Source organism: Thamnophis elegans, chromosome 12, assembly GCF_009769535.1.
Source record: "Thamnophis elegans isolate rThaEle1 chromosome 12, rThaEle1.pri, whole genome shotgun sequence".
Lineage (NCBI taxonomy): Eukaryota > Metazoa > Chordata > Lepidosauria > Squamata > Colubridae > Thamnophis > Thamnophis elegans.
The window spans coordinates 24,283,185-24,306,500 of record NC_045552.1 but is presented as its reverse complement, the minus strand read 5'-3'; the positions used below and the strand labels follow the sequence as shown (position 1 = coordinate 24,306,500).

Genomic DNA, 23,316 nt, shown 5'->3' with positions numbered 1-23,316 from the left:
AGATGAATACTAATAATAAGAACAGTTAATTCGATGGATCATTTCTCTGAGTATATAGTAGGCATCTAATATTTTTATATTAGATATTAGGTATTTATAGAAAAAATACCTTTGATGGCAAGCAGATCTAATATCAGTTGGAGGAAGTAAACCCAGTTTCAGCTTGTATATGCACTTTATACTTCTTCAGAGACAACATAATCTCATCTTCCCTTTTTGCTAGATCTTTGAGACTCAGGTATGACTAAATCCAATTGCTGTCTCTATCAGTTGGCTCCCTACAAGTATTCCATGGTTACTTGGCTACCTAGGTTTGTTGCCATGCATTCCATTCTAGGCCATCTGAAAAAGTCATATGTACATACAACAGAAAAAGTTTATGGCCCACTCTCCTCTTTTGTAAAAAAAAAAAAAATTCTTCCTGTTTCTTGATGTTCAAAGTGAGATGCTAACAAGTAGGAGCAATATTCAGTGTTCAGCAGTCAACTCCAAAGGCCCTTTCCCTCTAGGCCCATTCCCAAGACACATCTGGATCCACCACAACACTCCCCAGGACAGCTTAGATAAAGCTTGCCATGAAATCTGGAAGAGAGTCCAAGGCCTCCCTGAGGAACTACAGCCCAAATCTTCATCACCTCTTCTGCAGGTTAGCTGTCACCCTATCACCTCTTCAGACGCTCTACAAGAAGACAGCAGTAGTGTCACAACAGTTCTCAAAAGGAGTGGAGTGTTTTTGTTATTTTTTTAAAAAATATTTCTTTACAAACTGAGAATAGGCTTCTTTCCAAATATGTAGTTCTGTAGAAGGTTTACATAACTAGAGATCTCATGACAATGACTGAGTTGAAAAAAGAGGCATACATTATTCTGTTATAAAATCCTAAACATTTAGAACCCTAAACATTTAAGGGTCTGAAATGATTTCAGGGTGTGTCTATAATAGTTGGAGTAATAATCCCTTCAGAGTTAAACCTGGAACATCAATTTATAGACCCTCCAAAGAATGACTTAAGTGAACAGTAAATAAACAGTGAAAGTAATTCAGAATACCCATTCTAGAGCCAGTTTGGCCTAGTAATTAAGGAACCAGATTAGGTATCAGGAGATGGTGTTCTAGTCCAACTCTAGGCATGAATACTGGCTGGGTGACATTAAGCTAATAATGAGACGGTGAGTTCTAATTCTGCCATAGACATGAAAGCTGGATGTGTGACATTGGACCAATCAGAAAAATAGGAAGAGGAAAGAGTATAAGCTATGTTTGTCTCCTTGAGTTATTTAAAAATGATAATGGTGGGATTAAAAAAATACCATATTTTAAACAATCCAATAATATTATTTCATTTAGAATGCAGGTAAAGCTTTTTCCAGGACCTTAATAATGATAAATAGCAGATGGGATAAATCAGAACACATAGCTTAGACCCTGAATATTTCACAGTCACATTTTCTCTTGCCTACCCACCGAGAAGAATACTTTCTTACAAAACATTCACACCCAAATAGAGAATGATCTTGATAAAGGTGCCCCAACTGTAAATAGTCTCCCTGTTCAGTTACAGTTGATGTGGAATCTTCTTAGCTTTTAGTGTCAGCTACAAAGCTATTTATTTGACCAAGCTATTGTTTGAACTTATGTTTCTTGTTCATTTAAGTAAATTGCTCTTGTTTTTATGATGCTATTTTTTTAAGGCTTTAAGTAGCATGTTTTTTTTTTTTTAACCATTTTATTGGTTCTGTTCTGTTGTATGTCATTTGGGGCTTACTTTTAATGGAAAGTGGGAGAATGCTTTTATAATAAATAAAATAAAAATAACATTAAACACCACTCAAGAAATCTAGGGAAAATAAATAGGCCATTGAATTTATAGGCAATTCTGATATACTGCGAATGGTTTCTTGTTTAAAAGAGAAGCATCTCATACATCTTTCATCTTTAGCATTCGAATAGCTTCTGCAATCCCTCTACCAATAAATCTCCCAACAATCAAATGAGTAGTAGAGAATTTATTTACCCAACTTTTTCCTAACGCTTGGGGGGGGGATCACTGCACGTGTGTGTGTGTGTTCAATTCAGATTGATAATTTTGATTTAATTTTTCTTTGAATCACAGGAAAACCAATGTATTTTACTAATGGAAAGGATAAAAAAGCAGAATGAATAAGATTTTTTTAAAAAACAAAATTACAAATTTTCTATCTCTTCTAACGTAATGTACATTCCACACAACTGCAAATGCTTTCACAGCAGTTTACAGGCTCATGTTAACATAAATCCATGTCTGAGATATGCAGGCAGCTAGAGGATGTATCAGCAACAGCTCTTAAATTAAAAAAGAAGCAAAACAAGGCTTTCATAGAGGAAAATGAAATGAAACTTATAGAGGAGCATTACAAGGAATATACGGAGATAGGCAGAAATGTTTGTCAAAATTCCAACAAAATGGATATTTTGGGGCAAATCTTCAAGCAAAAAATACTATGAATATTTTGTAAGTGAGCAATAAACAGAAACAGGTGGAGTTATCCTGCTAAACAGGATGTTGAACATTAATAGTTTTGCTCAGCTAAAATGTATGTGTGATGTACACTTCAGTAGAATCAGTCAACTGCCTTCGACAATTGATTGGGCAATGAATTGTTAAATCATTTCTGCTATACATTTTTACTATCTAAGAGGAGGAAATGTCCTATCAGATCATCTGCCTTAATGCCAAAGAAACTAAATCAGTCTTGGAGTGGACAAACATAGAACTTGCTGTTTACCCAAGCACAGATAGGCTAGAATTTGAGGAGAGTTAATACTGTTTTGATGTAAAGATTATATCAAATTATTTCTAAGTCCATATCTGAAATAAATTGTACTTTCCTTTAATGATTTCCAGATTCTTATGATGCAATTTCTGACCCCCAAAACACATTATCTACCCTTGAATATGAACATCTAAGCATTAGGGAATTACATAGATTAGGCAGTTTATTAAGAACAATAGGGTGCAACATTGCATATATTCTAATATATTGTTGTTGTTAGTTGTGAAGTCATGTCCGACTCATTGCAACCCCATGGACAATGTTACTTCAGGTCTTCCTGTCCTCTACCATCCCCCAGAATCCATTTAAGCTCACGCCTGCTGCTTAGGTGACTCCATCCAGCCATCTCATTCTCTGTCATCCCCTTCTTCTTTTGCTCTCAATCTTTCCCAGCATGAGGCTCTTCTCCAGTGAGTCTTTCCTTCTCATTAGGTGGCCAAAGTATTTGAGTTTCCTCTTCAGGATCTGGCCTTCTAAAAAGCAGTCAGGATTGATCTCCTCGAAGACTGATCGGTTTTATCATCTTGCAGTCCAAGGGCCTCGCAGGAGTCTTCTCCAACACCAGAGTTCAAGGCCTCCATTCTTTGGCGCTCAGCCTTCCTTATGGGCCACCTTCACAGCCACACATTGCAACTGGGCAAACAATAGCCTTGACTGTACACACTTTTGTTGGCAGGTTGATGTCTCTACGTTTAGTATGCTGTCTAGATTGCCATATAGCTTTCCTCCCCAGGAACAAGCGCCTTTTAATTTCTTGGCTGCAGTCCCCATCCGCGGTGATCTTGGAGCCCAGGAAAATAAAATCTGTCACTACCTCCATTTCTTCCCATCTGTTTGCCAGGAATTGAGAGGGCCAGATGACATGATCTTGGTTTTCTTAATGTTGCATTTGAAGCAAACTTTTGCACTCTCCTTCTTCACCTGCACCAAGAGGCTCTTTAGTTCCTCTTCACTTTCTGCCATTAGAGTGGTATCCTCTGCTTATCTGAGGTTGTCGATATTTCTCCCAGCAATCTTAATTCCAACTGGTGATTCATTTAGCCCCACCTTTCTCTTTATGTGCTCTGCATATAAGTTAAATAGGCAGGGGTGACAGTATACAGTCTTGCCAGACTCCTTTCCCAATTTTGAACGAATCAGTGGTTTCGTGTCCAGTTCTCACTGTTGCTTCTTGACCTGCATATAAGTTTCTCAAGGTATGGGAATTGATAAAATGTGTCCCAATGTATTTTACAAATGTTTGAGACTTCCCCTTATATGAAAAGCATTGTGGAAATACTGATGATCATTAGTAAAGAAAGTATTTTTCACTCCAAACAGCAACAAAACTATATTGAGCTTTTCTCTTCATATTTACGTAATTTAAGGTGTACCTTTTAGCTACTGATATAGATTAGTTAAGTATATTTAGGAGTATAGATTGTGGTAACAACACAATTAAAAATGTATCAATCAATTTTTAAATGGTGTTTGTGTTACTTTGTTTATCAACATTCTGTATTACATGGAAACACATACATATTTGCATTTCCTTGTAGAACTAGCTAATATACTGTAGGTGTTTTTTTCACACAATTGTTGTTATGGAACTTGCTCAAAGATAGTGTATGTTGTTTTTTCAGCTAGGTAACATTTTGAAATGGATGCTTATAAGACTTTCAGTTTGGTAATTGTTGACATTATTTCGTTTTGGCATACCATACTATGGAATTGGGGGAACTGTTTATTGCACTTCCTACCTATACAGTGTTTGCATGTAGGTTTGTATGTTTATGGAGAATCTCAATCATTAATTATCCCAATGATAATTTATTTTTTTTTTCCAAAAAGCAATTGGCCTTTCTTTCTTTCTTTCTTTCTTTTTCCTTTGAAAATGTTCAACTTCTCATCCAAGAAGCTTCATTCATTCCCCACCATTCAGTTAGAACTGAAGAAGCTTCTTGGATAAGAAGCTGGACATTTCAAAGAAAAAACAAGAAGTAACCTTTGTGGGGGGGACACCTTTGGGACAGTGTTTAAATATGTTTTTTCCTCTTTCCACACCAGCTGTATTTTAAAAAAAGTCTTCATGAAAATGCATTCTTGAATGACTTCTTCTCTAATATGCACATTTTTTTTCCAAGCAATTTGCTCTTATTATTGGACTTTCACAGACCTTTCCCATAAGGTGTGCACTTTATATTTTTTTAATGAAAGCATTGCACCACAGAATTTGGAGAAGTGTGAAAAATGAAGACATTTGCATTCCACTTTGTACATTAGCTCAGAAAGTCTAACATTTATATTGAAAAGTGACACAAACAAATTTTTCCCCTAACCCTAATGATTAGAGATGCTGCTCCTTTGGCAGCAGCTGCCATCAGCTTATCTAAAGCAGAACTGAATAATTCAAAAACTGTGTAGCTGTTTAGCAAAATGAATTATAGCCCATCTGCCTCAGGTGAACCTGCTTAATTCTCTAGAGGCCAGGAGTATGTATGTTATTCCAACACATTGGAGAAACGATAAAATATGAATGCAATAAGCAATAATGGAAGTGAAGTCTGAAACATTCACAGCTTAGGGGAAGAGGATCTATGTTCTTGTTCAAGTTCCCTCAATCCAATTCCTGCCAACTTCAGGTCAAAATGAGAAATATTTCTGTTCTGCCAAGCTGCTATTGTAGTCATAAAGAAGAAAATGCAGTGCTAAATTTTTTCCCTATCTAAGGCAGTTCTGAGTCTATTCCACTTGGGTGGCTTTGGCCAACCACAGGAGACTGTGAGTTCCAGTCCCGCCTGAGACATAAAAGCCAGCTGGGCGACTTGGGCCAATCACCAGGAGATGATGAATTGTAGTCCTATTGTAGGTATAAAAACTAGTTCAGTGACTTTGGGGCACACCTCCCTTCCTGCTCAACTCACTCACAGGATGGGTTTGGACAACCCACCATGGCCAACTTGTCATTGCTTTCTCACTGCAGCCAAATTGCCAAGGTCATTTTGCCACAGCCCAGCTGGAATGATCATCTCACTGCAGCCATCTCACCACAGCTAACCTGGCACAACCATCTCACATGGCCATCTCGTTGCCATCTCACGTGGCCAACTTTACAACTCACTGTGGGACAATCCATGCAGGATAACTCAAAGTGATAAATGTTATTCACCACTGTTTTGTCTACATTATTTCCATTTTTGTCAATAGAAATAATGTCATAAAACAGTCACAGATATTTATTGTGTTGTTCTGACCCCAGCCATCACAAGTAATGATAAGCTGCTTACTCACAAGTAAAAGAAACCCCTTTTCAAGGGCAGGAACAGTCTTTATTCATGTGGATAAACAAAAACAAATGTAATTAGTCCCAACAAGCCTGTGTTGTGGCTCGCCAGCGGCCAGTGGAGCTGGCAGCAGAGTTGGACAGTGAGGAGATTGGGGAGGAACATGGGCCAGTCCTGGAGGCTGGGGAAGGCTCGGACGAGGGCTCTGCACCGGAGGCAGAGATGGGGCCAAGGCCGTCTGGCAGGGATCAGGTGCCTACAGAGCTAGATAGCAGTGAGGCAGTGGAACAACTGGAGCCTGTTCCCAGTGTGTGCATGTGCAGAGCTGCCAGAAGAAAAGAACAACTCAGAAATCAGGGGTCGACTTGGGTAAAGTCACAGGTGGAAGATGATTGGCGCCTCTCATAGGAAATAAAAGAGGAGCAAAAGGAGAGTGGGCTTTTGCAGGAAACAATTTGTTAGTTTGTTAGATCATTTCAGGAGTGTGAAGATCTGTCCATGAATCTCAGAGACTCTGTGGCCCTGTCTTTCCTTGCACAGCACCTCATCTGGTAAATATTTACATTGCAGCTTCCAAGATAGATAAGGTCTGTAGTCATAAATATTCCTTTGAAAGACTGCCAGGTCTTGCTGAATGTGAATGAGAGGAATTCACATTTGTTTAATAAAGGGGTTTTGTCAGGACCAGGACTCTACCTCGTGCTTTTGGGGAAGCCTAGGTCAGAACAACCTGGTTCTGGCCAAGGAATCTGAATTGTTTCTATGTATAGAAAACAAACAGTTGTCTGCGACAACTGGCTACCCCCCAAACCCCTGCTATTTATTTCCCAGACAGGGAGGAGCTGGCTAGCACCTATGTCTGCTTTTCCCTGAGAGCAGACTTATTGCTTTCCTTTGCTCTCCTTTCCTCTCTACGCATCTAGGGTGGGCCCTATCTGTCCCCCCCCCCAACTCACTCAACTCAGGCTCCAAAGACAGCTGCCTCTCTACCTGGGGGAGGCCGGAAGGCCCCGGCTCTGTATCAGTGTCTGATGTCGTTTCCTTATCAGAGACTTCCAAAGGCTCTGAAGCCAGCCCAAGCTTTCCCTCAACCTCCTCCTCATCTTACTCTGCAGTAAGATAGTCAACAACACATGTTGAGTTATCCTGCATGAAATTGTCCTGTGTTAAGTTGTCCAGCAGTAAGTTGCCCACAGCGAGTTGGCTGCCATGAGATGGTCATGCAAAAATAGCCAAGACAAGTTGGCTATAACAAGTTTTTCCATTCCATCACAGGATTATTATTGAGGGGGAAATAGGAGGAGTAAGGAGAAATGCATATGTTTCTGCCTTGAGTATTTATGAACACAATAAAGGCATGATTTTAATATCTAAAATCTATTTTTCTTCCGCTGTCACTTTACATCCTCAATATACAATTATTGATTATTTCAATAACATCAAATGCTATATAAATATTGCATATACAAAAGAAACATCAGAATAGTCCAAAGAGAGCTAGTGTGGAATAGTGACAAAGTAATAGACTAGGAATCGGGAAATCCAGATTCAAGTCCATTCTCAGTCATGGAAGCAGTCTGACTTCTAAGCTCAAAATCAAGTTTCAGACTATACAGTTTTCAGGTAATTTAAAAATGCCATTCGGGGTTAAAATGACCTATTTTCAGATTGTTTTTTTTTATGACAGACATTTAGAATGATGCCATTTGAAATAACTAAGCATTATTTCACACTGATGTGCTTTGTTTTGAGGTTCATATGTGTTTTGTTTTGAATCCAAAACAATTGAAACAGCTGTTTCAAAGTTGAAATATTTCAAGATGAAAATATATTTCAGTGCCTGAATAGCATGCATGCAATTCTTATTGTAATATCCTTCTGTTGATTTATTTTTGGGAAAAAAATTGAAAGGTCTAAAAATGTGTTGGACAGTGGCAGGAGGAAAAATACTGCACTCCATAAAACATTTGTTGATGCTCACTTTTCTACTAGCTCTGGAACACTGATGTGATATTATTTTCTCCATATTACATGGATCAGCATTACAAATAAAGGAAAAAAATTACTACTGAAAACCCTTCTCCAAAAGTATTGTGTAACAATAAGGCGATACATCTAAGAGTAAATTTTGCAGAACTGTATCACTTGTTAGAATATTTTGCAATCTGAAATGTAACTGGAGAATCCCTCAAAAGATTATCTACAATTTATCTGGTCTTCAAATTTGGGGATAAGGGGGAAGATCAAAGCATGCCTCAGAATATCATAAAATAGGCAGATATGGGCACATTTTCCACCTCCCTAGTGCTGCTAAGAAGTTTCTGACAGTAAACAGTGCAAAAGGAAGAACATTAAGATGTGTTTTCTGTAGAAAACCTGCCTACACTTACTAAGACTGTGAAGATACGCCACAGTAGAGTTTGTGGCAGTCTTGTATTTGGTGGTACAATTCAAAGCATTAACCAAGACTATGTAGTTCTGATATGACATCAAAGATGAAAAATTACTTGCTTACACCTAATGGCAGTGGATAAGTTTGGAGAATCCTAAAAACTGGTCCAGAAGTTATGATGTACATCATCAGATAATTTTTAGCCCAAGTTTCAGGTAGCTTCAGTATGACCAATCCCAAATTCCAATTACAGCATCTAGATTGAGAACTAATTTCAATTCCAGAAATTGCCCATTGCTTGTCACTTAATTCCACTACAATAGAAACAAATTGTTCAAAGCACTTTTGAGCAATCTACAGCTATTAGTTCATGAGCAGCCTCTTTCACTCTTTTAGAAGTATAATACAGTTTGTCTTACTTTGAAACAGAAAGAAGCAAAAACTATAGTTTTGTGGCTGAAAAAGTGAATGAAAAATTCCTAATCCTATATTATTCCTTCATTCTGCCCCATCCTAAAACAAACAAACCTCTAAGCACAAATATATATTAGAAAAAAGCTGCTAGCTAGTGAAATTATCCTCCCCCTATCAGTTTGAAGATGTTCCTTGCATTTTAGGTACAAAAAGGCAAATGATATGTATGGATGGCCTATCTTTTCTTGTAGACTCTTGTGCCGGGCTGTACCCTCCTCTTTCTTTCCATCCATTTGTAATCTTTCACACTTTTTTTTTTGTCATTGAAACCTAAGGAAAGAAATCCCAAGGGAATATTTCCCAGGAAGCTTTTCATTAAATATACCATTAAGGGAAGAGTTCTTCCCTCAAAAAACTAATATTTGTCTGTTTTTAATTTCCTTTAGAAAAAATTGAGGAAATTGCTCATTTAGTTCTCTGGCTTAATTGATCGTGCCTTTCCAACTTCTCATCAGATTTCAAACTGTCCCTTGCTGAAACTTTTGGGGAGAAATAAATATAGTGGAAGCATTTATCAAGAACTTTTTCTCTCTTATTTGAATTTTTCAGCTTTTGTTACTGGCCCAAGGCTAGTAACAAGAAAGAAAATACAATCCAAGGGAAGGGGCTGCCCTATCCTATCAAAATCCATTAATGTTGATCCAGCAGATGAGACACAGGGATCAGGAACAAGAATCATAAAGTCAGTATTAATCATGCATACCTCCCATTGCAAGGAATAAATTGAGAGCCAAGGTGGCGCAGTGGTAAATGCAGCACTGCAGGCTACTGCTAGATCAGCAGGTCAGCGGTTCAAATCTCACCGGCTCAGGGTTGACTCAGCCTTCCATCCTTCGAGGTGGGTAAAAATGAGGACCCAGATTGTTGGGGGCAATATGCTGACTCTCTGTAAACCACTTAGAGAGGCCTGAAAGGCCTATGAAGCGGTATATAAGTCTACTGCTATTGCTATATTGCTATTGTATCTCATTTATCTTTATCTAAAGATGCATAAAAATCTATTGAGTCATTGGGAAGATAGAAAAACTTTGATTCAGTTTCATAATTCAGCCTGAGTCAACTCAATATGTAGGTTCACCTGAATCATTCTATAAGTGAAGTTTTGAACTGAACTTTTGCATAGCCTGTGCCTGTCCCTATGTCTACCCATTCTATTTTAATTCTCAATTGTGTTAATGCAATATGCTGAGTTCTAAACCCAATTCAACCAAAGAGAATTTCTGTGTTCATGGAACACACAATACTCAAAATAAGTATACCACAGGGTGATCACAGAAGTCTCAAACTCATGGTCTACCAGGTCATTTCTTTTAGCCTGAAACAATACTTTTTTAGGAGCTATTACACTATCATTATTATAATATTATTATTACATTGTTCTGCAAGGCCAGCGCTCTAAGCAGCACATAGAAAAACAGGAAAGGAAGCACTCCAGGAGGAAGAACATCATGGCTAATACCTTACCTTGACCTAGCTTGGTTTATTTCTCAGGTTCTGGTCAGCTGGGAGGGAGGGAGGGAGGGAGGGAGGGAGGGAGGGAGGAAAGGAAGGAAGGAAGGAAGGAAGGAAGGAAGGAAGGAAGGAAGGAAGATCTGCTCAGGAAGGAGAGAGAAGAAAAAGAAAAGTAAGATTTGGGTAGCTCTTAGTGGGATAGGTTTTCTAGAATATATCATTATATATAAACATAATAATAAAGCCAAATATTTCCAGTTAATGAAAACTGCTGTCAAACCTGTGGCCAAAATGAACTGTTTGTTTCATAATAAATGGGTTTTAAACATATTTAATACATTTATGTCTAATGGCATGCTGTGATATTCTTTGCTTTCAACTTGCTGGAGACATTTCTATCAATGTAGAAAATGGCTTCAGCATTTCACACCTCAGACTAATGAAGTAATCTTCATGTGGCATTTGTGGTGATTTCAGATTGAGGCTCCTGGCTTATCATCCATGACTGTTCCCACAATACACTGACCCATGAAGAAAACATTACTTTCAGAAACAGCAAGGGGAGGAAAAAAAGTAACTAGAAACTATTCTTAATGTTAAAAGATAGGACATTTCAACACAGAAATAGATGAAAGTGTTTCTTAAATTTCACCCCTTTTGTAATGAGGAAAACTGAGGAAAAATCCCACACTAAGCAACAGAAAATACCTTGAGCTAAGAAAACAAATATTTATTTGTTCAAAAAATTCCAAAGTTCTTTCAAATTGAACTTGAAGCAGATCACTTGCATAAGTCAATATGTTGAAATAATTAAAGGCCACCAGATTAAGCAAAAGGGCACAAGGTATAATCTTGGCCCTAAATGACAGATGACAAATTGAAGGGACACCTTCTATATTTGGCAGGAAAGTGTGGGGTAGGATCTTGATGTGCCCTTTATAGAAACCATAATGAATTGAGGGTATCTACAATGTATACTTATGCTAAGGTCAGAAAAACATAAAACAAGAAAATAAGAATCCTTTCCATTTTATCAAATGGAATTTAATCTCATTCCTCACTGGATGATAACTGGGATTTCTTTCTTTTCTTTTTTACCCTCTTCAAGCTATGGACAGCATGGGTAGTTCATTTCTTCTTCTTCATCAGGTCTGAATAAATAATCTCTAACTTTAACATTTTGTTTGCAATTTCAAGAAAAATCCAGCTACTTTGCAGAATGCAAGTTAAATCAGGGAAAGACAATTCAGGATGGGTCTGTGAAAAGAAGCTGCTTTGCAAAGCCTTTTGGCATGAATGAAAAAATGTTATAGTATTTGGTAAACTTGCATAACTGCTTTAAAAGCTTCTCTGAATGTGTGCAAACTCTACACTTCATTAGCCTTGCAAAGTATAGAGTTACAAAGTGTAGTAAAGTGTAAACCTACATAAACTTGAACAACCTTTGAAGAAGCACAAGAGTCTGATTATGGAACTTACTACTCAATACTTTTGGCAATGTGGAAGAAAGTTGTGAATCAAGATATGAATAATTGAGATGGCTTCTACGGTATAGAATAGTAACGAAATGCACCTAGGAGGTACCAGAAATTCAGAGAATTGCATTCCCCCATCTAGTTTCCAACCCTGGTCAGTGTCTATTCACACTTCACATTGGGCAGAAGACATCGAAGCATAGCTAGCTGAACAAAAAGGTTTAAAATAGTTTCTATCCTTGGGCTGTCAGACTCTTAAATACAACCGCAATCACTTCACACACTATGGCTAGTTTTTCTTCTTCTTTCTGGGTTTTTTTTTTTTTTTTTTTTGCTTTTTCTAATTACTTGCATAGGGATTATTCTTTATACTATTTATGTTGTTGGTATTTTTTATCATGGATTGCACCAGTGAAGAACCATTTTCCTTGTATACATGATGTACAATGACAATAAAGGCCATACTATACTATACTATACTATACTATACTATACTATACTATACTAATAGTAATAGTAATAGTAATAGTAATACTAATACTAATACTAATACTAATACTAATACTAATACTATATTATACCATACCATACCATACCATACCATACCATACCATACCATACCATACCATGCCATCTATCAAGATATCCAAGGTAGGGCAGCAAGGCAAACTACTAATAATATACTTCCACTTGTGTGGTTACCCAAACTCAATAGCAAATACTCAATATTGGCAGATTGGCAGATGGGTCTTCTAGACCAGTGTTTTTCAACCTTTTTTGTGCAAAGGCACATTTTTTTTCATGAAAAAAATCACGAGGCACACCACCATTAGAAAATGTTAAAATTTTTTAACTCTGTGCCTATATTGACGATATATAAAGTAATTTTCCCATGGCACACCTTACACTATGTCACGGCACACTAGTGTGCCGCGGCACAGTGGTTGAAAAACACTGTTCTAGACTGTGAGATTTACTAGAGAATATAACCATATCACTTTGCCTAGCCTTTGCCCATTGCATCATGTAGTATATCAGTGGACAGAATAGGAAAGGTTGATTCCCATTCTTCTCTTAAGTAGGACTTATAACTTATTTATTCATTTAATTTATTTGCTACCCATCTCATAGCAAATGACTCTGGGCAGCTTTCAGTATTAAAGCATTAAAATCCCAGCAAATAAATATCTTAAAAAAAATAAAAGTAGAAATTCCAATCAAGATAAAATATAGTTAAAGTATAGTTAAATGCTACATATCAGCTTAGCACTTTCATCCAGGATTTAAATTTTGGGAGATAATATGAAGTCCCTGAATTCTCCTGGTTGAAAACAGGATCTTTAGATTAGGAGACTATCATTCTTCATTGTAATCTAGACTTTTCTGGATAAAGTCCAATTTTCATGAAAAGGAAGCTAGCCAACAGCCTGCCCTTCTTTCCTTGCTATAGTCAGGTTGTATTCTCCCACTGTGTCTCCCTCAACAAGTTATTATTTAGGTTTGCTTCCAAATGAAACTTTATTTCTCACCTCCTTACATCTATCAAACATATCCCACAATAACAAGCAACAGTTAATAACAAACAGCAAAAAACAGTTCTGCATCTCATAGAATTTGAGCTTCAAGAAGAACATTCAAGTTGACCCAAAGAGGTTTCCTTTTTTCCCCATTTTTTATTTTTAATAAACATTCATATAATCTTTGCAACATTTCTACATCTTTAGATATCCATTATACCCCTTTTATCCATACATATATACCTTTATATCTCTCTATGTGTATAATGTCCATTTTTACATATTTTCATGTATTATTCTATATACATATATTTCTCTTATATTTCTTATTCCGTACTATTTTATATACAATTATCTTACATTTTCCCCCTCTTGTTAATTCTACAGTTTGTGTTTATTTTCTGAACTCTTAATCTTTTCCCTCCCTTTGTTGCTTTCTTATTTTTTGCATCTTTCCTCTAGCCATTTGTACCATAATTCCATACTAAATAGTACTCAGATTCTTCTTTGTCTTTTATTTCCTTTGTGAGTCTGTCCATTTTTGTGCATTCTAGTACTTTTTTATCACGTTTTTTTCTGTTAGTGTTTTTCCAGTTTTGTGTGTATGTGATTCTTGCTGCCGTTATTACATGTAGTATTAGATATTTGATTTTTTTCTCATAGTTCCCTGAGATTATTCCTAATAAGAATAGTTTCGGTTTTAATTCTATTTATTGTGTAATTATCTCTTCCAGCCAGTTTTTTATTTTAATTTTATCCAAACAATTTTGCAGTTGTACATATCCACCACATATAATAAAACGTTCTGTGTGCTTGGTTACATTTCCGGCACTCAGGTGAACATTCTGGAAACATTCTTGCTATTCTTGCTGGTGGTAGGTGCCATCTGTAGAACATACTGTGTAACTTTTCCTTGTATGCTGTTGCCATTGTTAACTTGTAGGCTTTCCCATTTTGCTAATTCTATGCTGTATCCAAAGTTTGTAGCTCATGTTATCATGATCTCTTTCACTATTTCTTCTTCCATTTCAAATCGTAATAGATAATGTTTTTCTTCAGTCCCCTGTAAAATTTTGTCTAGTTCTTGTGGTTCTTTTTAAAATCCATCTGCTTCTCAGTCTTTCTTATACCTAGTCTATATTTGTATATATGGCCATCAGTCTATATCTATTCCTTTATTTTTAAAATTCTTGTCTTGTTTTTAATTTCTGACACAAAGAGATTTCCAAAGGGACAGTGGATCTCCCCTTTAGCAATGACCTTATTACATCAAGGAAACTTTTGTTTAGACCAGAGAGGAGGAGGAAACCTCTGTGTAGAAGGAAACCTGATTGTTTCTACAATAATCATATCTCATAAAGCCAGCTAGAAACATGTTAACTTCAACAACTTTTCTCCCAAGGATTTCTTCCAAAAGCCTCAACTTGCTTTTATGTTCAAGGAGGTGGATCTTCACTCATGTTAAATTGCTTTGCAAAGCACCTCTTTATGAGTGCTTTGCACAACCCTCATAATAACTATGTCAAGGTTCCAAGTAATGAACCCAATCAATCCAGCAACTCTGAGACTTTCAGATTTCTCAAATAACTGCTTCATTGAGTACACCATTTAGGCACATTTGAAATGCAAAACCAGCTCTGGCTATTCCCATGCTTTCAGTTTAATTAAAGAACAGACAACTCTCTCCCTCCTTGTCATAGGTCACTTTATCCAGTTAAGTGTTCTAGCATCTCCTTGGTAACCTCTTCCAGTCTCTGTCCAGCACCTGTTGGGATGGCCTTGGTTCTCATGAGATAGTAAGTTGTTGATGTCTGGTTTGACATTCCAGAACTCCCTCCTCCCCCAAAGTGTGTCAAGGTGAGAAACTGAGAAAATGGCTGTGCAGCCCCGATCCATTTCGAAGTTGACAATACTTTCTGAGTTCAAATCAATCATTTCTGGAGTCAAGTATAATATGGGCAAATAATTTAAAATCCAAAATCATGAAAGCTTTAAACTACTAAAAGCTTTAGAAAGAGATATGCTTCCATTGCACAGAGTTGAATTATTTGTCCATTTAACACAAAATATTTGCTTGTAGTTTTTATATATCAAGCAGAGCTAGAATGCTATCACCTGCTGGCTGACTTTTCCAACTCATCTCTGATTCTGCTGTAGAACGTAGTTGGGCAACCTCCATGCTACACTTGCCCCCAAACCTCTTTTTTTTTGTAGTTGATGGAAATTGCACTGTCAAAATCTGTTAACAAATGCTAAAAATAGACATATAATTTCCTGCCAATTTGGGGCAGGAAAGCTGAATACCAGGCAAACTATTTGACAGTCTTTAAAAAAAAACATACTTCCAATTACCCTAAACCACATATAATATAACATAACTCATTCATGTAATGCCATCATATTTTCCCCTCATACCTTAGTTTAGGCCATACCAAGAGAATCAAAGAAATTGCCTTCCCCAGCCAGGACAATCTGACTGTCCCTTCTGTAAACACTTAATTCAAATGATTTGGTCTGTAAATAATTATAAACATAACATGCAAGTTATCAAGATCAATCTCCACGGGGAGGCTATTACAAGAAGAAAATTCTGCCATGCAAAAAAAAAAAAGTTTTATAGTTGTCATCTGTTTCACTTCCAAAGTTGGAACGCTCAGAAAACAGTTTGAGATGAAGAGCTTACATCTTGGGGAAAATCCACAAATCAGTTATAATGATAAAGCAAGGGAAGTTCACCTTGAACTCCATGAAGGAAGAACAGAATATAATGTCATCACTGCTAATAAAAACAAACAGTTAGACATTGCAAGGAATATGGAGTCACTCACCTGTGTTGCTCTCTCCCCGTGAAAAATTCACTACTGTATTGTCTTGACCTCAGCACACTGTGTTTTAGTGGAAGTGAAGAAATCATATATATACCTTTCATAAAACAGTGACCTGTAAAAGAGGAGGCGGCTACTTAGGTTGACATATAATAATCAATACAAAATGAACTTTGGGTACTTGTATGAGAGGCTGAGAGATAAAAGTTTTGCACCTATACATGATTTCTTTATAAGTGTCTCTACAAAAGGTAGGGGAATAGCCAACCTAGACATCTGAAATTAAGCACTATGTCAGCAATTAGTCTGGTCCTAGTCCTCAGATCTAGAGGTAAAAGAAGTACCTGGGTTAGTTTAGAGCAACTGTGGTAATTTAGGGATGGAGCAGAGCCTTTTATTTCTTTTGATGATCAAGCATGTATTCCAATGTGTATACTTTATAAGATATGGAAAAATAACAGAATAATTTGCTTGTCTCATTTTGTGGAGTTATTTGAATGAAAATGAACAAAAGATCTGTTCAATTTACAAACTAATAAAGGCTGCTTTAATGACATAGTGGTGCCATAATTAGAGATAATGAAGTAATATGCAGTTTGCTAAGAAATCTGGCATGATATTTATATATTTAGATAAGTACTTATGCAGTGGGTGCTATAATACCAGCTGTTCTGTCTTCAGAGCTTATCATAAATAAGTAAATTTTAACAAAATTCTGCTGGGTAATGGCAATGACAGTGTGTGATCAAGCTGGATTGGCATTTTGGGGCAAATACTTGTTTGTGTTGCCAGATGGTAGTATTCTATAAATCCTTACTAAGACTTCCAGGTTTCTCAAAATACTTACAACTAAAAGATTAATTACTGACCATGAACACTTGGTTAGCTCTTTTCTGTTCTGTTTGGCTCAGTTCATTGGCTAGAGCAATTCACTTGGTTTTATTCTAAATGTTTCCTCTTTCTGGATGTAATCTGAGCTGTACTGCGTATGTTTGATATATGCCCAAGTAATAATTGGAATTTACAGTAAAGTAAATTCAGGGAAATGAATAAAAAAATTGAAAATCCTTCACCACTTAATTCCAGCAGAAAATTTGTCCAGAAGGTATCATTTCAACTTCTAGAGTTAGCAATCAGGGTAGCAAATGAAAATAAATTATGACTGTTTATCCTTTAATTCGTGATGTTTTGGTGAAAAGTCTAGTGGGGACCGACTCTGATTTTGGTGACTACAAAGGATGCTTGAGTTGTTTCAAGTAATTTAGAAGTTAAGATACAGAAAAGACAACTTGAACTTGAGTTTGATGCCTGGTGGCTTTATAGACATATCCAAATAATGTTCTTAACAACAATTGTTGACAACTGCCCACTTCCAGGTTAGTTTTTCAACTTCCCAGTCTAGCCTGCAGTCCTGGAATAATTTCCAGGTGCTCCCATCTTTTTCCCTCTAGAATAGAATAGAATATAATTATTTATTGGCCAAGTGTGATTGGACAAACAACAAATTTGTCTTTGGTGCATAAGCTCTCAGTGTACATATAAAACAAGATACATTTGTCAAGAATCATAAGGTACAACACTCAAGAGCCAAGGTGGTGCAGTGGTTGGGGTGCAGTACTGCAGGCCACTTCAGCTGACTGTTATCTGCAGTTCGGCGGCTCTAATCTCACCGGCTCAAGGTTGACTCAGCCTTCCATCCTTCCGAGGTGGGTGAAATGAGGACCCAGACTGTGGGGGCGATATGCTGACTCTGTAAACCACTTAGAGAGGGCTGAAAGCCCTATGAAGTGGTATATAAGTCTAACTGCTATTGCTATTGCTATTGCTATTAATGATAGTCATGGGGTACAAATAAGCAATCAGGAAACATCAATATCAATATAATCATAAGGATAAAGCAACAAAGTTACAGTTCTGCAGTCATAAGTGGGAGGAGGTGGGTGATAGGATCTATATTAGCAGGTACAAGGATTAATTACAAACCCCAAATGATGTGAAAGTACTGGTGATGATGACTAGGAACTATGTTTCAACAGAAATTCTTCTTCTTTATACCTGATTTACTGTATTTCAATGTAATTCAACAATTATTTCTCTTATTCCTCTGGTCACATCCAAAGTAGTAGACAGGCATACACACACACACACACACACACACACACACACACTTTTTTTTTTTTACTAAGTCCTATTTGATTTTAATGAAAGAGAAACTAGTTTTCTCATTTCAAAGACCATTTCAGAGAAATTGATAAGTTTCTCCCTTAATTGGTTGCAAAGTAGGATTATGAATGTCTTATCTTTCATGGAACAATATTTTGTCCAGTTATCTGCAGCCTCTTTGGCTTCTCACATTTGTATTAAATCTCAGAGGCAGAGTGAAGATGGAAGTGAACGTTTTTAAGTAACTGTGCTACTGCCACTGCTAAGGAGGTTCTGTCCTTGGACAATTATTGGATAATTTTGCCTTACCCAATGTAAATTTTGGGGGAAAAACCCCTCAATTTATAATTTTCAAAAAGGCCAATTGTGTCCTGCTTTCCTTCTAAGTCATGGAATTCCTTCCTTAGGCAAATTCTTTTAACTTCTTCATATTCATTTTTGGACCCTGGGATATTCTCTCAAATGTTTCTGTATGACACATTAAGTACCCATTCAGAAGTTATCAGCAACACAGAATGAATATGCAAAATAAAGCATTTAGTCCTGTCTCCAGGCCACATCATTTAACTCAATTTCTAATCAGCTGAAGTTTAATCTTTGCAACAAGGAGCCTTTTTTTACTCATGCAAATTTTCGGTAGCTCCCAGCCTCTCTCAAGATTTCCATCAAACTGTAATTTTTTAAACATGAATTAAGAAGGGGAAATGCCCAGCTGGGAGCCAGTACCTAGGCAACCACAATTGTTGGAGAGGGCTAAGGAGGATTATTCTGGTAAGTACTTAAATGGGAGACCTCCAGAATGTTCTAGGGATGCATTGCAGACAACATGGAAGACAGACAACCCCAAGATTCCAGGGAAAGATTGGGAAGGTGAAAATCAATAGGTTTTCTTGTGATCTCAGAAAGTTTGATGGATGTGTCCATGAAATCACTTTAACTAAAAGGTGATTTTACTCAGAGGAAAATGTACTGAATATATAGCAGGAACGTATGATCCAGAGCTCAAGGAAAGAGACAGAGAATGCAGTGTAATTCCATGCCCACACAGATACCATTTTCTACCACTCTGGCTGAATTATTTTATTAATAATAAGCCAGCTGACAATTTGACTGGGTTCTCTTAAGAAGATCAGTTACAAATCTCACTGTGCTCAACCAAATACTTACAATCTTGGCTAACGGGATTTTTGGTGATAACCTGAACATGTTCAGCGTGAACTGTGGGAGATGGGTAGTTCAAACCAGAGGTAGTATTCAGCAGGTTCTGACCAGTTCTGGAGAACCGATAGCGGAAATTTGAGTAATTCGGAGAACTGGCAAATGCCACCTCGATAGGCCCCACCCCCATCTATTCTCTGCCTCCCAAGTCCCAGCTGATTGGGAGGGGAAATGGGGTTTTTGCAATATCCTTCCCCCAGGAGTGGGGAGGGAATGGAGATTTACAGTATTCTTCCCCTGGAATGGGGTGGGAATAGGAATTTTACAGTGTCCTTCCCCCTGCCATACCCACAAGCCATGCCCACAAAACTAGTAGTAAAACATTTGAATTCCCCCCCCCCCACTGGTCCAAACCTGATAAATACATAAATGTGTTTTATTAAACATAAAACATAAACATTATTAAACATTTTATTAAACATAAACATAAAACTGGGCAAACCCTGAGAATGTGTTAATTCAGACACGAACTTAATGTGCTGTGTGAAAAGATCCTTCATTGGTGACTTCAGGAATAGTCCAGTAAAAGGTGATACTAACTTTTTAGCTGTATGTCAAAACGACAATTTTGTTTCGGGGCTTCTGTACAGAATGTAATACTGTAATACTATTGCTCAGCAAAATCAATTCTCAAAAAGATTTGCTTTGTTGTTCTGATAGTGGGGTGTTTTTTTGGTTCATTTCTGTTTTTATCTTTATTATTTTAAATTTTGGGGAAGCTGTTTTATACCAAATCTGACCATTTGTCCACCTAACATGGTCTTCACTTATTTCTTAGAAGATGCTATCCCCAGCAGCATCTGGAAATTCCCGAGGCTAAGATCTGATAGTTTTTGCATGAAAACCATATACTCTGCTATTGACTACAGCCATTCCTTTATCTAATTGTTGTTTGTTTATTTATTGGTATGTTATATTGTTTAAATTGAATTAGCAACTGAATTCACACAGTGGAAAGATGAGGAGAAAGTCCTCAATAAATCAATTCTATATAAATGTGTTCTTTCTCTTTCACCTAGATCTTGGAAACTAGCATTTGCAAGATGAAATATCTCAGCTGGTTGAGCAAGAATATTTGAGTCTTACCCAAGAAAATGCAACAGAGATAGAAATGCAAAGATCTGAAGATGAGAAAGTGCCTCCTGTTGCTTCAGTAAAGGCTCCAAATAGCAAACAGCTACTCATGCTTTCTGATGGGGACCAGGCTTCCGATGAGAAGGATACAATGGAAAATGTCTATAGGGCACTCACTGGAAATAAAAGAGATATGAAGTTGAAGTCTATTTGTGATGTCCAGTTGTCCACCAAGTCTACTGTCACAGGCATTTTACTCCCTGCAAAATTAATCCATAAGAGTAATAAAAGCACAGAAAGTGGAAACAATACAATGGCTTCCAACACTCAAATTGCCAAGCTCTTGGCTCAGCTCCACTCAAACGTGTTGAGGCTACCAAAACTCTGGACAGTAAATTGGTGACTGAAGAAACCAAGCTCATCAAGGATCTATTGCAAACAATGTTTTTGGATCTGTGCCCCACAAAGACAGTATCACAAGGCCACCCCCAATTATGACAATAACAGAAAGTCAAGGATCAGGTCAAAAGAAGCAACTCCCAGTGTTTGCCAAGATCTGCTCAAAAACTGAACCTGAATTTGTTGCTGATGGACTCTGTCAAATCATGGTAAGAGCTGTGGACTAACTAATATTAAATTAAATAAGAACAGACCTAGGAAACATACAATTTAATGGCGGGCTCAACCCTACTTTATAGTTTCTCAAAAGATTTCTTTTCCATAGGAAGAAACTTTTGCTTTACTACATTATCATCAGGAAGCGTAAGAATTTCTAATTTCTCTGGATAGTTTGTATTTTAATTTGATTTTTGGAACTAACTGAGAGTTCACTTCAAGTAACTGGAAAATTTCCCTCCAACTATGCTTATCCATTCTCCCTCATAATAACAAAACCATTGCATACCTGTAACCAGTAGTGGGATTCAAATAATTTAACAATCAGTTCTCTGCCCTAGTGATTTCTTCCAACAACCAGTTCACCAAAGTGCTCAGAAAGTTAACAACTGGTTCTCTCGAAGTGGTGCGAACTGGCTGAATCCCATCACTGCCTGTAACCTACTTTTAGAATTGAGATGAAATATTTTATGGGTTCCCACACCACTAAACCTGCCAATTGTGCTCTGGTCTGAATGCAAGCTTGGCACACAACTTTCTTTAAATGAGAGGCTGCCTTTACAAAAATACTTAACTTTGTTAGTGAACTAATCAATAAACTTCTAAAACAAGATAAAAACAAATGAAAGTTCAAAATATTCACTTTCAACTATTCAAGTTCAGCTATTGTATAAATGCTGCTGCAAGGTTTGCAACCAACCTAATTTAGGATAGTTCATGAGCTTTAGTATGCCAAGGTGCCTAAGTTCAGCCTAGCGCAATAGAGCAGCCATCTTGGGACTTAACACACAACAAATTAATAGTGTTGGAAGGAAACTTGGAGGTCATCTAGTCCACGCATCCCCCACCCAAGCAGAAGATCCTACACCAGTGATGGCGATTTTTTTTCTTACGGCGTGCCAAAATTGTGTGCACCTGCACTATCCGTGCATGTGTGCCCACTCAATCTCCCTGACCACCTGTGCATGCGACACCCCCGGTGCATGCACATACAACCCCTCCCCAGGCTCCAGAGGCTTTCCTGGAGACTGAGGAGGGCAACAATGGCCTCCCCCAACCCCCCGGAGGCCCTTTAAGACTGAAATCAGCTGGCTGGCATGCACATGTGCACTGCAGCTGACCTAGGGCAATGACTTCTGTGCTCTCAGAGATGGTTCCATGTGCCACCTATGGCACACATACCATAGGTTTGCCTTCATGGCCCTAATTGCATACTTATAAATTTCTACAACACTGTTTACCAGAGGTGGGTTTCAACTGGTACAGACTGGTACGGCCATACAGGATGGTGAATTTAGCATGCCTTCCTGTACCCGTTGGTCAGAAGGCCCCGTACCAGAATGCTGCCTCCCCTCATTCACTCTTTCACTCTCTCCGCCCATCCTCGCCATGTTGCCAAAAAGTTCTCAGAAGAAGAACCAGAAGAAGAAAGAACTGGTGAGTCGCTGGGGGGTGGGGGGGATGTTGAGGAAGGGGGAAGAAGCAGAGGGCTGCTAGAAGAGTGTGTGCGTGTGCACAGGCTGTGGGTTTTAAAAACATCTGACTGAATCCAGGAAGAGGGAAGAGGCAGAGTGGCTGGAAGATACTATAGGAATACATGCTTCCAGCCCCTTTGGCTCTTCCCTCTTCCTAGATTCACTCAGACGTTTTTAAAACTCAAAGCCTGTGCACACATACACACTTCTAGCTTCTTTAAAAACATCGTGTGAATCCAGGAAGAGGGAAGAGGCAGAGGGGGCTGGAAGAGTGTGTGCTGTGCACAGGCTGTGAGTTTTTAAAACTCGAGTGAATCAAGGAAGAGGCAGAGGGGCTGGAAGTGTGTGTATAAGGTGGTCATTAATGTTGAAGACTGGCAAGAACATTTCCTCTGTAAGTAGCTGTTTTATTGTTTTGTGTACTTATTTTATTCTTATTTAAGTAGCAAGGGCACAAGATAATAAATTTCCTTTTTTTATATCTTCTTTTTGTAGGTCATTCTTTGGGGCAAAGAATTCAGTGACATCGACTTGGCCAATCTCACCCAGTCACATAACT

At 37.7% G+C, this 23,316-nt stretch overlaps 1 protein-coding gene across 1 annotated transcript in view; it reads left to right on the top strand.

Annotated features, from left to right (window-relative positions):
* Positions 1-445: 445 nt before the first annotated feature.
* The window catches only part of C12H1orf94 (chromosome 12 C1orf94 homolog), a 43,739-nt gene continuing 20,868 nt past the window's right edge, over positions 446-23,316 (top strand). Inside the window, 4 exon segments of the mRNA XM_032227766.1 lie at positions 446-727; positions 20,627-21,017; positions 21,020-21,100; positions 21,103-21,269. Coding sequence (XP_032083657.1) covers positions 446-727; positions 20,627-21,017; positions 21,020-21,100; positions 21,103-21,269 — 921 coding nt within the window.